The sequence below is a fragment of the Scardinius erythrophthalmus genome, assembly GCF_964197995.2.
Source record: "Scardinius erythrophthalmus genome assembly, chromosome: 19".
In the NCBI taxonomy this organism is placed as follows: Eukaryota; Metazoa; Chordata; class Actinopteri; order Cypriniformes; family Leuciscidae; genus Scardinius; species Scardinius erythrophthalmus.
In genome coordinates, this window is record NC_138239.1 from 20,342,729 (window position 1) to 20,358,632 (window position 15,904).

The 15,904-nt window shown below is 35.5% G+C and overlaps 2 protein-coding genes and 1 long non-coding RNA gene across 4 annotated transcripts in view; 1 reads left to right on the forward strand and 2 right to left on the reverse strand.

Moving 5' to 3' along the window:
* Positions 1 to 662: 662 nt before the first annotated feature.
* On the reverse strand, positions 663 to 2,856 carry msmb (microseminoprotein beta; the record flags this gene model as incomplete). The annotated part of the gene is made up of 4 exons (XM_081347819.1): positions 663 to 777; positions 903 to 1,005; positions 1,870 to 1,990; positions 2,830 to 2,856. 4 exons carry the CDS (start codon positions 2,854 to 2,856, stop codon positions 663 to 665), a joined length of 366 nt encoding a protein of 121 aa, XP_081203945.1.
* Positions 2,857 to 5,553: 2,697 nt separating this feature from the next.
* Positions 5,554 to 15,904, reverse strand: part of LOC308707604 (sterile alpha motif domain containing 8) — a 12,697-nt gene continuing 2,346 nt past the window's right edge. The window contains exons 2-6 of one of the 2 annotated variants that reach the window (XM_081394203.1): positions 9,375 to 9,951; positions 8,788 to 8,883; positions 8,263 to 8,380; positions 6,836 to 6,986; positions 5,554 to 6,690 (exon numbers count right to left, since the gene is read on the reverse strand). In XM_081394203.1, the coding sequence (XP_081250329.1) occupies positions 6,386 to 6,690; positions 6,836 to 6,986; positions 8,263 to 8,380; positions 8,788 to 8,883; positions 9,375 to 9,949 (1,245 nt within the window). In that variant the 5' untranslated portion in view covers positions 9,950 to 9,951 and the 3' untranslated portion in view covers positions 5,554 to 6,385. The remainder of the gene's footprint in view (positions 6,691 to 6,835; positions 6,987 to 8,262; positions 8,381 to 8,787; positions 8,884 to 9,374; positions 9,952 to 15,904) is intronic. The other variant, XM_081394204.1, reaches the window with a different exon arrangement.
* Positions 11,793 to 14,418, forward strand: LOC308707605. The gene is made up of 4 exons (XR_014032193.1): positions 11,793 to 11,881; positions 12,592 to 12,619; positions 13,051 to 13,143; positions 13,868 to 14,418. It is a non-coding gene; the product is annotated as an uncharacterized lncRNA (long non-coding RNA).

The window sequence follows — 15,904 nt, forward strand, 5'->3', positions numbered from 1 at the left end:
TGTCATTCTTACATGTTACATGTAGTTAATAACTATTATGCATAGAAGATGCAACTAAACCAAACCCTAATCCTATATAGTAGCCTACATTAATATTACTGAGTATTAAATGTATAATTACAGTGTAACAAAGACACCTTCAAATAAAGTGTAACAAATTATTATTATTTAGGTTTTTTTTTAAAGACAGTAGCCATAATAATAATTCACATGCAAACTCCTTGCTGTTACAAAACATGAAAACAAAGCGAAAAACTTTGCCTTCACCTTTAAATGAACAGAGAATCAGAAAATGCAGTTATGTGCTTAACGTGCACATCATATTTTCTCTATGTTGTAAATACAGGTTTAAATATTTATGTAAAGCATGAAAAATACATTGTAGTGAATGGAGCACAAACAACCTAAAACCAATGGAAAAAGTCAGTTATGTTACTGAACTCAAGCTATAGACACTTAAGAACCAGCAGAGAAGATAATATTTGCAAATTTGCATGAAAAGACTATCGGCGAACAATACTGCACACAATTCAAATCCAGAGAAAGCCAGATAAATCATTTTATTGTATATCAGGTTATACAGTTAAGCCTTTATTTTATTTGTAAGGCTTTTCACCCAATATGAGACCTATTCCATAGATGTGCAATTGCTTCCTGGTGTGTTAGGCAAGAACGCATGGTTTGCTGTGGTCTGAAACAAGTACTAGGGTGAAAGAGCAGGTTGTTCTGTCAACAACCATCTCGCATTCATCAGGGTGTTCTATTGCTGTTGGGATCCTACACACACACACACACACACACACACACACACACACAATACCATGTATAAGCTTACTATTATTACTGAAAACAGAAGGGTTATGAAAGGACTAAATATCATGGCCATCTACTGTAAAACTTACTTGTTACAGCATCGAATGCCAAACTGTGTACAGAGACAGTTGTAACAGTCATTCTGCCACTCAGAGTCGAAGTCATGGGCTACTCCCTCTGAGTCGACACAACCTAAATAAACAAGCATGCACAGGACCATAGAAAAGCTATATGCAAATGTTGTTATTTGATTGACAACCATTATTTAAAACAGGACACATTAGATGGAGAGATTACAAACATTATCCTCTTTAACAGCTGTGGCTTATCCTTAAGATGGCACTATGGTATAAATTAATAATAAATACATTTATATTTTTATACAATAAAATATGAATCAAGTCAAATATTGTTTAAATGTTAAACATAGAAAGTAATTATATATTTAATATAACTTATAGCAGAAACATATGTCAGAAAGAAAAGGCTTTGAACCAGGGGCACACGGGAAGTGTTTTCACAGGATTGTAAATGCAACGCAATTTATTGTTCATTTACATTTATTCATTTTAAGCATTTAGTAATTTATTTGTAATAAACACAAAGTGGGCTATTTAAAAAGTGTTAGGACTATTTATATGTTAAATTATGTTTTTTAAAACATGCGCAGAGTGTGATGTCATATTGTGTGTGCAAGTATATAGGCACTATAGGCAGCTTATTGTGTTAATTTCTATTTCCGGTCGCTGTGCTAGATCTTTTATTGTAGCCTATGACAGTGGTAACAGCCCAATGACCATTTTATTTAAACGCTTAATTTATCCGTTGCTTTACGATTGAAAGCAGTTGGCCTATCAATAATGTCAAAAAAAGTGATGTGCAGTCAAGTTCGGGCGTTTGTATGATGTTTTCGAGTGTTCTCATCGATACGCTTGTTGTGATTCGCGGAGTTTTATAGACTTGATATTGTTTCTTATTCAAAAGTGGTGAAAAAAAAAGAGAAAAACCAGCACCCCGAAACATCTTCCCGCGCCCTGCTTTGAACACGTTAGTCACCTTGCAGATGGTTTATTAAGTCTTCGGGGGATAACAAATCAACTTGAGGTTTCTGAATGTAGCACTCGGCACTACAGTAGACCACCATGAAGAGGAGAACGCACACTCTCAACAAACACACCTGAGAAGATGAGGAGAAGTTACTGGACAGTTAAACATGTCAAGACATGATGCAAATAAAAAAAGAGATGAAAAGAGAATATTAAAATTAATGTTCCACCAATGAAATGTCAATGTTAATTTTTGAGTAATTATGAATTACAGACACTACTTATTGTAAAATAAGACAGAGATACTAAAAGTAGTATTTGGTTGTAGTAAAGATTTCTAAAAGGCTGTATCATACTGTACCATGTTGTAAATGTTTGCAATATCCAGCCAAAGCAGGTGCTGATGAGGGATCAGTTAGTGGCCGAATAGAAACCCTCACAACTTTTTATATCGTGCCATTGCTGTGATAAATCAAAAATGACAAGTTTGTAATACATTAATAAATAGGAACTGGTTTTCCCTCATGATGGGAAGGAAAGGTCATTTCTCTAGAGCAATTAATTAATACTTTGAGCCTATGTTTGATCCTGTCACTTCATTTTGTATGTGATGGCATTAATCACAACTGCAAAAAGAATAAAGAGCCTTTTGTTCCCTCTACTGAATCAATATACAGGGTTCAGCCAATACACTTAAAAATATTTAGTTCTTTTTTAAAAGAAGTTACATTTTGATTGTACAAATTTCAGACTGAACTGAGTTAAACAAGGCAACATTGTTATTATCTTTAAGTAATTAACATAGGCAAGTATTAAAATAATGAAAAAACAGAAGAAAAACCTTTCATATAAATCATATTTAAAATGTATATGAATAACTATAAATTAACATTTGTAATATCATATATCATTCATATGTGATTCATGTGATTTTTCTTGGTTTATTTACCATCAACATCTACAATTATACCAACGTTGTCTCGTTGCTGAGGTTCATTGTTTTCTCTATACACTTCCTTGTGATCGAAATCTTGATGGTGACACTACTTGTTAAACAAAATGGTATATTTCATGCATGATTCCTGGCACCAAAATGTTGAAATTAAATTGCATTCTCTTCTAGTTCACTTTAATTTGTAGTATACGAGATTCAATTTACTTGTTGGTGTGAGTCTTGACTGACTAAAAAATTGTAATCTAGATCACACATGTTGGACAGTTAAATCATTTCATCTCTAGCCAAACAATGCTGTATATTCTAAGCTACTTTATATATCACACCTAACTGTATAAATAGAAACTGTCATACTAAGCTAATATACAGGGGCGGACTTTACCATTAGGCAAAGGTCGGCAATTGCCTTGGGTCCCGAGCTAGGGGTCCCCAAAATGCCCTATTAACTTATGCTTAAAGTGTAAGTTGCAGGTTAACCACCACAGCCAATTAATGTGTAAATTAAAGTGCTCTATATGTATATATTTAATTATTTCTGTCTTAAAATGCGTTAAAATAACATTTATTGGGGTTTCTTCAAAGGTAGCTGTTTTTTCAGTTACTGGGTGATGACGTCACAAGAGGAACTCGCAACCCATACTCTGCTAGATTCTTACTGTATTAAAGGAGAACTCGGCAACTCTAGCGAACTCTAGTCACTTCTTCGCTGATTTTCCCTTTTGTTGTCGCATGTTTTCCCCACGAGCTCCCCCTACAGCTGTGGGGGGGCGTATATGTCACAACACGGTCGTAAAAAACTCACTTGCGGCGGCCTCCTCCCCCTCTCTACCGCTGCTTATGTGCGTTTGTTTTGATCGGAGCAAGCCAACTGAATCGTGTGGAGGTTTGTCTACCGAGGTGGGTAATCTGGTAGTACATCATACATGCGTGTGTGTTTATGTTGAATTGCCGTAAAGCGATTCGTGTTTCGCGCTCGTTCTCGCTTCTCACGAGACTTCCAATTTCTATTTTGCCGGGACGGTAGTCCCCAAGTTGCAAGGTTGGTTTTCCGCCTGGGTACGCTGGGGGGAGCGGGGAAAGTCACCAATATCACCAGAACAGGTTGTTTATCCATCCAAATGATTTCTAGACAGTTTTATTAAGTTAAAAAAGTTACCAAGTTCTCCTTTAAGGCTATTTGGAGAACGACTGAGGATGTGGGAAACCATCAAATTCTTTATGGACCACAGCCCTAGAATTTTTAACCGGTCAGGCGTGAGAGAGGGGAGCCATGGCACTCAAAGAGTTATTAATGCTTGGTGTGAGGAGAATTAGTGGAGGGTTGGCCAGGTGTCCTGGTGAGTAACGTTAGCTACGTTAGAGCTAGTCTAGCCTGGTGCAAACTTAACCCGGATAATATAACGGAACAAGCAAGTCTTTTCAAAATATTGCCGTCATGTAGAATAGCAAGGAGGGACAACGACTGAACTGAATAATACATTATTTAGCTACTTACAGCAAGTCAGTCCAAATCAGAGCTGTAACGTTAGAGATGCACACACTGCGCACAGGCATCAATCGCTAGTCTCATCGACGCCTCAAACGTCATGTAATACCCTTCCTCAATCCACGCTATTTCTCACGATTTAATTAGCGATGTTTATTGTCAGAAAAGAAAAAGAGAGATCGATGTCCCCATCACTGTGTTTGTGTGGGCTATGCATGCCACCTAATTGAATCAGCAGTGGGGAGTAGGCCTATGTGCTGCCGTGAGGTGAACGCGTTTTGGAGTTTAGTGGAACAGCTCGACCTGCGACCGGCTGATCTGACGTGCCTGAACCCGTTTGTTTTGCGAATAGCTTATTTTCATTTCAGGCAGGATCACGGTCCCCTTTAAGTCAGCACACACGAGTATGTTTACAATGGAGTTATTTTATCCATAATTTTTTTTTTATCAAATAAAACATACAACCAACTTTTCTGTAGTTATGTAAGGCAAATATAGCTGCAAGCGTAGGGTAACTCTACTAGTGAGTTCCTCTTATGACGTCACGCCCCATCTAGTGGAGCGGGAGTGGTTAAAGTCCCCGTGAACCGGAAGTTGCAAACGACTTTTCTCCAGTGTTATGACGTATTTCCCAGTGAAAAGGAATATTGAACAGAGGGCAGGGTTTTACTCTAGCGCTCCTCCTCTCCATCTCTGCTCATAGCAGACTAACGGTTTGAGGGGAGTGGTTAAGCGTTGCCCAAACCAATTCCTCAAACCTACGTCATCAGAGAAGGTCCTCCAATGCAGAGGGGAGGGGCATTTTCAGATTTTGATTAAAGATTACCATGGTAAAAAAATTTTTTTTTAAATATTTTCTTGCACGGATTAATTGTTCACCACAAGACTAGTAATATGCGCTAACAAAATAAATAGGGTCAATTTTGATTTCATGGGGACTTTAAAACCACTGTTAAAAGTGCCAACTTTTCATATTATATCAGCATTTTGGTATAAAAAACAATGGTGGGCGGTTCTTATCTTTTTTCTTTTTCTTATCTTTATCCCCGTAGATTAGCTTTACCTCCCTATCCACCATTCAGTCGGTACATATTTTTTTCGTTCTCTTTTAAAGATTGGATGGGTAGGGGCCCATAGCCTACCTTCGCCTTGGGCCCCCGATTTGCAAAATCCGCCACTGCTAATATACAACACACTGGACATTTGTCATGCTGCTAGTTTGGTGTATTACAAACGCATATATAAAAGTGTTTAGTGAGTCTGTAAACTTTTATTATTCCAGTAAGTATCCTTTGGGTACCTCAAATGATAAGACAGAAGTCAAGTTACATTTAAATAAAACAACAAAAAAGAAACAGTATTATATTTCAAAAACACTGTATGCACAAACATACAAATACAAATCATACTGGTAAATGAAAATGGCCTCCCTTTTTTTTATTTTTACAATGTACTTCCCCTTTAAGTCCATATAAAAGTGCTGAATGTGTCTTTGATGCTGATATTGGCAAAACATTTCATAATAGCAATCTATTCCTAGAATCACATAAAAACTTTAAACTATCTATACAATGATCACATTTTAATAACAGTGTCAAAAAGTATACAAATTATATCTCTGTGGCTGTAAGACTTAAATTTGCCCCATTATGACGTAGCATAGGCAGCACAAGGCATGATTATTTAATAAAGACTGAATGTATATTAGCACTTTTCCTCAGTTAAACATACTGTTAGTGTTCAGGAGTTGAAATACTATGTGTCCAACGGTTAGAGAAACATAAATCTGCAATTGTTAGAACTCAAACCTGCTTCACCAGATAATGGAAAATATGATTCTGCATAATGAGGTATCAAAGAAAAAAGCATTTCGAGATGTGCTTTTTAGTTTGGTATACAGGCAGAAATTATAATAAGTTAAAGTCACCAAAACGATGTTCTGATTTAGAGAGAATAAAGAATTATAAATAGCGGTTTCAAGAAAGTAAACAAAACAAATCAAATAAAAAAATAAATAATTCCCCCAAAACCCCAAATTTGAAGACTGTGGAGCCAAAGTCTGAGCTAGACATAAACACAGGTGTCCTATTCTAGAAATATCCTCATGAAGGAGGGTTTGGAGAAAGGCCAGCTATACTCGTTTGGAACCGGTCCGGTCACGTTGCACTCAAAGAAAGAGAAGAGAGGGAACCAGATACGTGCTCGGCGGCTGTGCTGGTAGGCCTGTGTGTTTGCTAGCGTGTGGTAGTACAGGAACAGTCTGGTGGTGATGTAGAACGCGATGAAGACGTCGATTGAGTAATGTTCATGAGCCGCTAAGATGAAGAAGATTCCAAACAAGTTTAGGACCCAAGACATGGTGTGGATGAAGTTCCAGTTACGTGGCGTGTCTAAAAAAATAATAATAAAAAAATAATATTATTCACAAAAAGACGTTGACCACACCACTGAAACACTGCTGATAAATGCATGATACATGTAAGTGCTATCTATTTAAAAGGAGTAAAACTCTCTACACTGTTTGTGTACACTCACATTCGGTAACAAAAAAGTTGAGCATGGTGAGAACAACAGTGTGTCCGCTGAACATGTAATCGCCACATGTATGAACCCCAGTTAAAGACATGCCGAGCCCGCTCCAGATGTCCAGTGCACGTTGCACTTTTGTCCATGCATCACCATACATCTGCAAAACACACATATGCAGGATAATGGCCACACACACTGCACAGATGGATGATGGTCAGCTGAAGTGTGTAAGAGAGATATAAATAGTGAAATAAAAAGATAGAGGGAGAAAGAGAAAGTAATTTTTGTTTTTACTTATATAAAAACAAATTAAAATAATAAATATCATAATTATAGAATTTATATTGTATATATATATATATATATATATATATATATAGTTATTTTTGTTAAGTAAAGCTAAAACTATTACAAACATTTCTGTTAATTGAACAAAATCTAAACAAAAATGAGAAATTTTGCCTTTGCAATAAGCTGAAATAAGTTTAAGTTGAAGCATTATAATTATTAACTGAAAAAAAAGAAACAAAATACTAAATACACAACGAAATGACTAAAAATTATATATATATATATATATATATATATATATATATATATATATATATATATATATATATATATATATATATATATATATATATATATATATATATATATATATAAAAACAATACAAGCTAATTCAAAATATTAATGAAACTAAAATAAAAAATAAAATAACACCGGATCAAGGAAGATGGTGCAATCAAGAAAGATTGTTTGTACATACAGTATTGATATTATGCTCAAGTAACAAAAAGACTTTGTCTTTGTACTCTTCAAATCAAGAGTACATTGTTTGATTTGTGAAGACTCTTGTAAAGAGATATGTAGAAGAAAGTAAATATGACCAGTACATGAAATACAATTGATATATACAAATACTTCCAAAAACGTTAAAGAATCTTACCATATATGATTTATAGGTAACACTTTACAATAAGGTCTCATTTGTTAACATTAGTTATTGTATCAACTAATATGATCTAACAGTAAAAAAAAAACAATTATTTACAACATTTAACATTTACAATTATTAACATTCATAAATAGAGTTTTTCATGTTGGTTCACAGTGCATTAACTAATGTTAATAAAATGTATTTAAACATTTTTAAAATGTATTAGTAATTAAATGTGGTAATTAATATTAAGATTAATAAATGCTGTACAAGAATTGTTAATTCTTAGTTCATGTTACCTAATGTTAACAAATTAAACTTTATTGTAAAGTCTTATCATTTTATATTTATATGGTCTATCCTTAAGTTTCATTTATCTTGTTTTCAAGGCATTTTTGTGGGGACTACCTACAGTAAAATGTCTTACTTCATTGCCCATCCCAAATGCACCTTCAAAAATAAATCCTACATACCGGTATGCATGTTTCTCACCTTGCCTGAACACTGTAGGTGATGACCAGGTACAGACAGCGAAGTAACAAACATGGTGACACAGCGGAGCAAAAATACAGTGCCCGTCAAATTACACAGTCTGCGAAACAGAATGGACCTATCACACAAACACACAATGACAGAAGTTACAGTAAGATGGAAATTGAAAAAGATCAGGGGTCCACAATAAGCAAAATAACAATAATATAAAATTCACTGTTTTACCACAATTAAATAACTCTTAAATGTTACTGTAAACGCATCAACCAAACTCTTTAGTCTACATAGTCAAATTACATCTAGAAAAAGCCTCTCTGTCTAATGACTACCTCTATCAAACATGAAAATAACATTTACATGAGATTGTCATAGTAATGAAGTATTTTCATAAGTACCAGCAAATTTCTGAAAAGAACAGTGTTGTCTCTGAGAAGATTATAATTACACAATATGCAACAGTTGTGAGACCACAGTAAACTTTATAAAGTGTCTCTATGTGCTGGTTTGTATTTTCTGTGTGTTTACCTGTGTTTGTGCATCAACAGGACCAGCACTAATATGGAGCCCAGCACCACTGCACATGCTTCAGCCATGGCGAAGGCCCAGGGAATTCTGGGAACACTGACACATAAATAAAGAGTCATAAACCATCAAACCATTCGAAAAACAAGATACTGAGCATAAATTCAGAATTTTTTTTTTCTTGATCAGAGGAATCATCATTTTGACCACTGTAGCTAAGCACATTCAAAATAAATTAGATGTAAAATAAAATAAAAATCTAGTAGACATGATTCCAGACGTTTTTTTTTCCATACGAAATGAATATTTAATTATTTTTTTAATATTTTTTTCCAATTATTTTATACAGTACTTTACTAACTAAGTTCTATACAGTTATATCATTGCGTAGTAACAGTTATATTACATATACTGTATTTACATATATAAATATCATTTCATATGTTCATTTTGATACATATTATTTTACTAAAACATTTAAAAAAAAAATGAGATGAGGTTTAAATAAATGCAATTAAAATATATCTGTCTTAACACTAGTGAAGCAATATAACACACTAATCCCAAAAATGCATCCAGATATAACTCACCTGTCTAGAAATATGTCTGGAAGTGGCGGGTACGTCCTCATGTCAGGAACCCTCTCATGCACTAGCACCATGACAAACGATGTCACTCCGCACACCAGCATGGCATAGAGTGCGCTGAGGGTGGTCTTCCAGTACTCCGGGTCAAACCGACCACAATACTGCTTACGCTTCCCGTTTGAGTAACTGTGTTCACCACCAACTGTAGTGACCGCCCCATTATAGTGTTGGTGGTCTGCTGACCCTCGCTCTGTGAAGCTATTAGAGACGACACGGTCTGTTCCGCCAGTGTGTATGGGAGACAACACACTGACCTCTGACCCTGAATGCACGAGGACTGTGTGTTGTCTCTGCAGCCTCCGCACAGCCAGCATCAATCTCTTGATATCACCCAGCACCTTAAGCTCCAGCGGAGGAGACCGCAGGTCAGTCTCAGTAAGACACAGCAGGCTGGCACCATCCAAACGGTGCTTAGAGCACAAGAGATCCACATATTCACGAAATCCCTGTTCTCTAAGCCAGCCAGCTACCTGCTTACTGCTCCAACTCTCCACACCGACGTACCTGGAGCCCGGCATACCTGCACAGAGACAGACATGATGTTCTTAGTTTTGCATGGAAATTAAAGGTAGGGTGGGCAATTTTCGGAGGGGCTAGCAATAGCGAGCTAGCTTTGAAAGCATAAGATAACTCCCTTCCTTCAGAGCGCCTCCAAAGCCACGCCTCCTTCAAAACACATGAACGCAAAGAGCAAACAAAAGCATCACGAGAGATGGCGTTAAACTACCTCATGTCTCAAAGCACATTACATTACAATAATAATGAACATAAACAACTTAAAGAGCACTGACCTGTACCACCTGACTGCTGCAGGTACATTTCGGCGTTGATAGTGTTGCCATTGAAATGCATAAATTCGAGTCACCGCTCTGAGTATAATGTCACAGGTTTCCATCTCTTTCGAATTACAGTAGTTATGGCGTGAACGCAGCATATGCTCGATGTTTTGGTTCAGGAGGAACTGTAAAAGGTGGCTGCCATTTCGGTTGCGGTGCTCGGTGACTGTATCTGTCTAACTCTGCATAGCATGAAACGTGCTGAGGACGTGTGATGTCTATGCAAACAGGGTGCAGGCCGGTAGGACATCGTATCGGACTGAATGCAATAGACGGACATTTTATGGTCCCACGCCTTCCACAGACGATCTATATAGATATTAATAAATTTAGACCACTTAACTTAGTGATTGCTATCAGGATGTGAAGAGACTTTCAACCAGCATAATAATTTTTTTTTTTTTTTTGAAAAAATAGCCTACCCTGCCTTTAAGCTAGTTCCACTTTTTATTTTGAAGTGTCTTATGTTCCCTGGTTTGTTTTCAATTCTGTTGCAATCCGTCTATCTGTTTGTGATGTAAACGCCAAGAACGAACCTAACTACAGGTCACTGAAAAATGAAACCTCTGTCATTATTTTCTTACCGTCATCAGAAGAAAGTCAGTCATACAGGTTTTAAACAACATGCAGGAGAGTAAATGAAGACATATTTTTTTGGGTGGACTAAGCAGACAGTCACTTTTTACACCCCTGGTCTCATTGAGTCACTCTCTACAGCTCAACATCTTTAACTTCTCTCTCTGAATCCAAAGGTCTGTGTACAATCAGAACTACTTGTATCCGAGTACATTCATGCAATCTTCAGTGCAAAATTCTGTAAACCCTAATGTTGTCTTTACTTAAACAATCAAGTTTACTTGACTAAACATTACTTTAAATTTTGCATTTTGGCCCTGTCACTCAAAAATATAAGTTCAAATAACTTATTTACCTTCAAAATACATAAACTTAAGATTTCAAGTGCTGTGAGCTCAAAATCATGATTAATCCTTACAAAAGGTCAATTTCACAAATGTTGTTTTCTTGACTGTGAAATGATAATACATTCATACATGCTTTCAGTGCAAGGTGTCATTCTTGTTTTACCAGAAAACAAATGGCTTTCATTATATTACAATTATTGATTGTAATGGAAATAAACTTATTAAAAAAAAAAAAAAAAAAAAACTGATACTTTAAACTTGATAAATAAACTTTAATACTCATATACAAGTGTTTTTGTAATACTTGCACAGTTTTCAGTAGCCTTTTTAATACAAGCTCATACATTTGTATAAACAGGCACGTGAACATATGCCACGTGCCAAAATGCATGAAAGAGTTCCTCACAGCCACCTCCCAAGTCTCATTAAAAAATATACAAAATAACAGAAATACAGCGAGGACACATTATGTTTAACGTTAAATCAAATTCATTTCAAATCAGTTTAATTAAAATGGCTCTCTCTGGTCTTCCTTTGATGCGATTGGCCACGCAAGTAGTTCTGCCTGGCAACAAGAGAACTAATGCACTGATTGGTGGATTACAAAATTGGTGATTTTCGCATGGTCTGTTGCTGAAACCAATTTCAAGACGTCACGGCTACGGGAGTTTTTCTTTTTGTACCATTCTCGGTAAGTACAATTATTAAGATACAAAGTTATTTTGTGTGACTTTTTAAAACTGAATGTTTATTTAAATCCTTGCACGGTTCTATAATAAAAGAGAACGCAGCCATAACGTTGATTACAATATTTCCTGGTCAAACTTTTCCAACATAACGTTAACCACTAGCAGCTAATTAACATTATTTTATTGATGGTTTTGTGATGATATACAAACTGCGATATCAAACGGTTCTTTATTTTATTAGTAATAGTAAAATATAAACTTAATCATTGTGTAATCATGTAATTTTCGGCAACAGTTGAGACCAGCTAACGTAACGTTAGTGATGTTTTTTTTTTTTGGTCAAACTTTGACAACCTCGACATTACTTAACGATATTTTCTTCATGATTTTGTGATGGTATGATTATTGAAATGTCAACAGCTTTTTTCTTATTTTACCTGTGAGATACATATTTGATGATCTTTTTTTTCTGTGCAAGAAAGAACATGGCAGCTAACGTTACTGCTTAGACCATGTGTGTTATTTTTCCCGGGCAAACTTTGTCTGTTTCACCAGTAATTGACAATATTTTCATTATACATTTCTGATTGATTGAGAAATCTACTTATTTGGTATTTTGACTTGTAAAACGTAGTATTTCGTAAAGTATCTATCATAAGTTATAAGAACATTGTTACTATAGCTACTATTTTCAATTGTTTTTCTGTTACAGGTGATCTGAGACAAGAACATGTGGAAATGTAAGTGCTGTATTTTTAACTCTGCAAAAAGAGGGGAACTTCTCAAACATTATCATTTAAAACATGGTGGTCATACAAAAACTGTACCTTTTCCATGCCTACACAATGACTGTCTTAGTACATTCAACTCCATAAGTAGTTTAAAAGTTCATCTGGCAAAAATTCATGCAAAAACACACTTGGGACATGATCGGGAAATAGCACCACAGAATTTCTGAGCCCTGCACTGAAGCAGATTTTATTAAATTTATACAGATTTGGAATAAATTGAGGGTGACTAAATTATGACAGAATTTTCATTTTGGGGAAACAATCCCTTTAAAAGCATTTCATTTTGTCAGCATTTAATCGTATATTCTCATAAAAGTGCTTCAAATATATTGATTAGTTGTTGTTGTGGCGTTAATGGAATTTCGTGTTTTCCTCTGAAGTCAGCCCAGCCAACGGAGGTCCGAACCCTTGTGATTCGAGGACTACCCATCATGCTTAGAGATGATGACGACTCTTTCTTCAAGTCATGTTTAGTAAGTGCATCTGTTCTTAACCTGTTTACATTAAAATTACACCTGTGCTCCCATTAGTCTAAGCATTTGTCAAGCATTTGAAAATCATGTTGATTTTAAAGCAATAGTTTAGCCAAAAATGGAAATTTGCAGGACTATTCACTTTCAGACTATTCAAGAGGAATATAAGTTTGTTTCTTCATCTGAAAAGATTTGGAGAACTTTAGCATTACATCACTTGCTCACAAATTGATTCGAACGGGTGCTCAAACTCATCAAACAGCTGATAAAAACATCACAATAATCCACAATTAATCCACACGTTCGCTCTTTGGACTCTTACGTACAACACCCGTTCGCAACAGAGGATCAATTTGTGAGCAAGTGATGTGATGTGAGGCTACAGTTCTCCAAATCGTTTCAGACAAAAAAAAAATCCTCTATATATTGAATGGCCTGAGAGTGAGTGCATTTTAATGTTTGGGTGAACTATTCCTTTAAAATACAAATGTGGCCAAGTCTTCAAATTAATAAACATATTTATATTGCATACTTAAAAAAAGTATTGTCTTTGCTGGAAACATGTACATTTTTGTAAAGTCAAATGCATACTTGTCCATATAATTTGGGATTAGGGTTAGTGATTTGTGTTTTTAATAAATCTAGTGCACATTCTGATAAACATGCATTGATAAACATTTGATACCTGATCGCAATACTCTATTTATGCCTGTTTTTTCACTAGGTGTCTGATCATCGCAACTCCATCCTTGATGTGCCAGTGGGCATCTTATTTGAGGACACTGAACTCCAGCCCCACAATTCCTTGTATTTAACTTGTATGATTGGAATAATACTTGAAGGTCAAGTGGTGATGGCTATGTGTCTCCTCTTTGGTCTGATCCACGCACTAGACCTGAATTACCCAAAATCACTTGCCAACATGTTTGATTTCATCCAGCGTGTGCTAATGTCAATTGGACAGAATTCTCTCAAGCCTAAATTGCAGTCTCTGGCAAACCAGCTTTTTGTTTAAAAAAGCGTCACTGTGAGACTTTAATACCACTGTGAGAATGTTCTACAAATTAATGTAAATGTAAAAAGAATGTATACATTACGTTTACATGTTCAGTACATTAACACAAATGTGAGACTTAAGTGTAATGTTTAAGTGATCAGAGTTGTACAATTGATGTAGTTATACTTAATGTTGGACATTGTTGCTATCTTTAGAGCTTTGTGCAGGGTGTGACTCATTTCCATTTGACATTTTGGTCAATAAAGACTCAAAGGATCAATATGTTGTTCATTGTTTTATGTAAGTGCAGTGTGCACAAAGCTTACAGTCAAAAATAATAACTTTAAAATTTAGAATTAAATTCTAATTTCCGTTAAATTTTCATGTTGAGTTTACTTAAATATACAAGTATTCTTGAAATTAACAATTAGTTAAGTGAACTTTATTGTTTAAGTACATTAAATAATCATCAAGTTTGGTGAACTAAACAATTTAAGTCAAGTCTACATAAGCACCAAGTTAGGTAAACTTAAATATGCACGTTTTGGGAGACCCCATTACTCAATTAAATTGAGGCAACGAGTTTACTCAAATCAATTAAGTTCAATCAACTTATTAGGGTTTTCAGTGTGATTATGGAGCTTGAGTGCTAAAGTGCAGAGTTTCTAACAAACACACAAGGGACACTTTCTTATCAGGGACTGTGTGTAACCTATGTAATCAGTTCAATAAATGTCTGAAATTTGATCAGTGTGCTAGGCTGAATTAAATCTGAATTAATTATCAGACCTTATGACCTGTGCTCGCTGACTCAAATAACACATCACTTGTATGATCTCAATAAATACTCATTTAGACAAGTACAGGGAACTTAAGATCTTGAGCTTATGGAGATGATGTCTTAATTCAAATGAGTTCAAATGTTTACACCTGTCATCAGGCCAAAGGACTTGCAATATGTACACAGATAGACAGGATCTGATAATACCGATGTTTCTTAAACATGCTGAATTACATTACACACACAGATCCTTATAAGTGCTCTATGTTAGACCTACTGGCTCAACAGGATGAGCTAAAAATAAGCTAACATTTCTAGCCATGCTATAGATGATGATAAAAGAATTTGTATTTTTGGGTGAACAATCCCTTTAGCATGTTCAGCATGTAATGCGTTTGACAAGTATGTGCTGTTTGTACTTTCTTTCTATGTTTACTTTCTACTATCTACATTACTGATCTGTTGAACCTTAATGACACACTGTCAAACATGTGACAGTCCTGGAACTAGAATGATTTAAAAACATCACGACATTCAGTGGAGCGACTTAAATGAATAATAGTCAACTAAAATAGCCCCAGTCCATTTAAAATTAACAACAAAATGATTACAATCATATGACACACACACACACACACACACACACACACACACGCACGCACGCACAAGCACAAGAATACCGCCACTCGGTACCAAGAGCAATTATTGATTCAGGGAAGCTTCATCCTCTTGCACAACACTGCATGAACAAACAACTAGTTGTTACCAAATCCAGAGGCATTTGGATGAGTTTAATCTGATAAACGTCCACAGATGCACATCAGCAATTTTGGTTTACTAAAATAAAATATTATTCTACAGGGCCTGAATTTCATTTTGGAAAATGGGGGGGAAATCCCCCCTTAGGTGATTCTTATGGGGGGGAATTTTTAATTTGAGGGGGGAGTTTAGACTTTTTTTTAATTACATTTATCTCGCCTAAA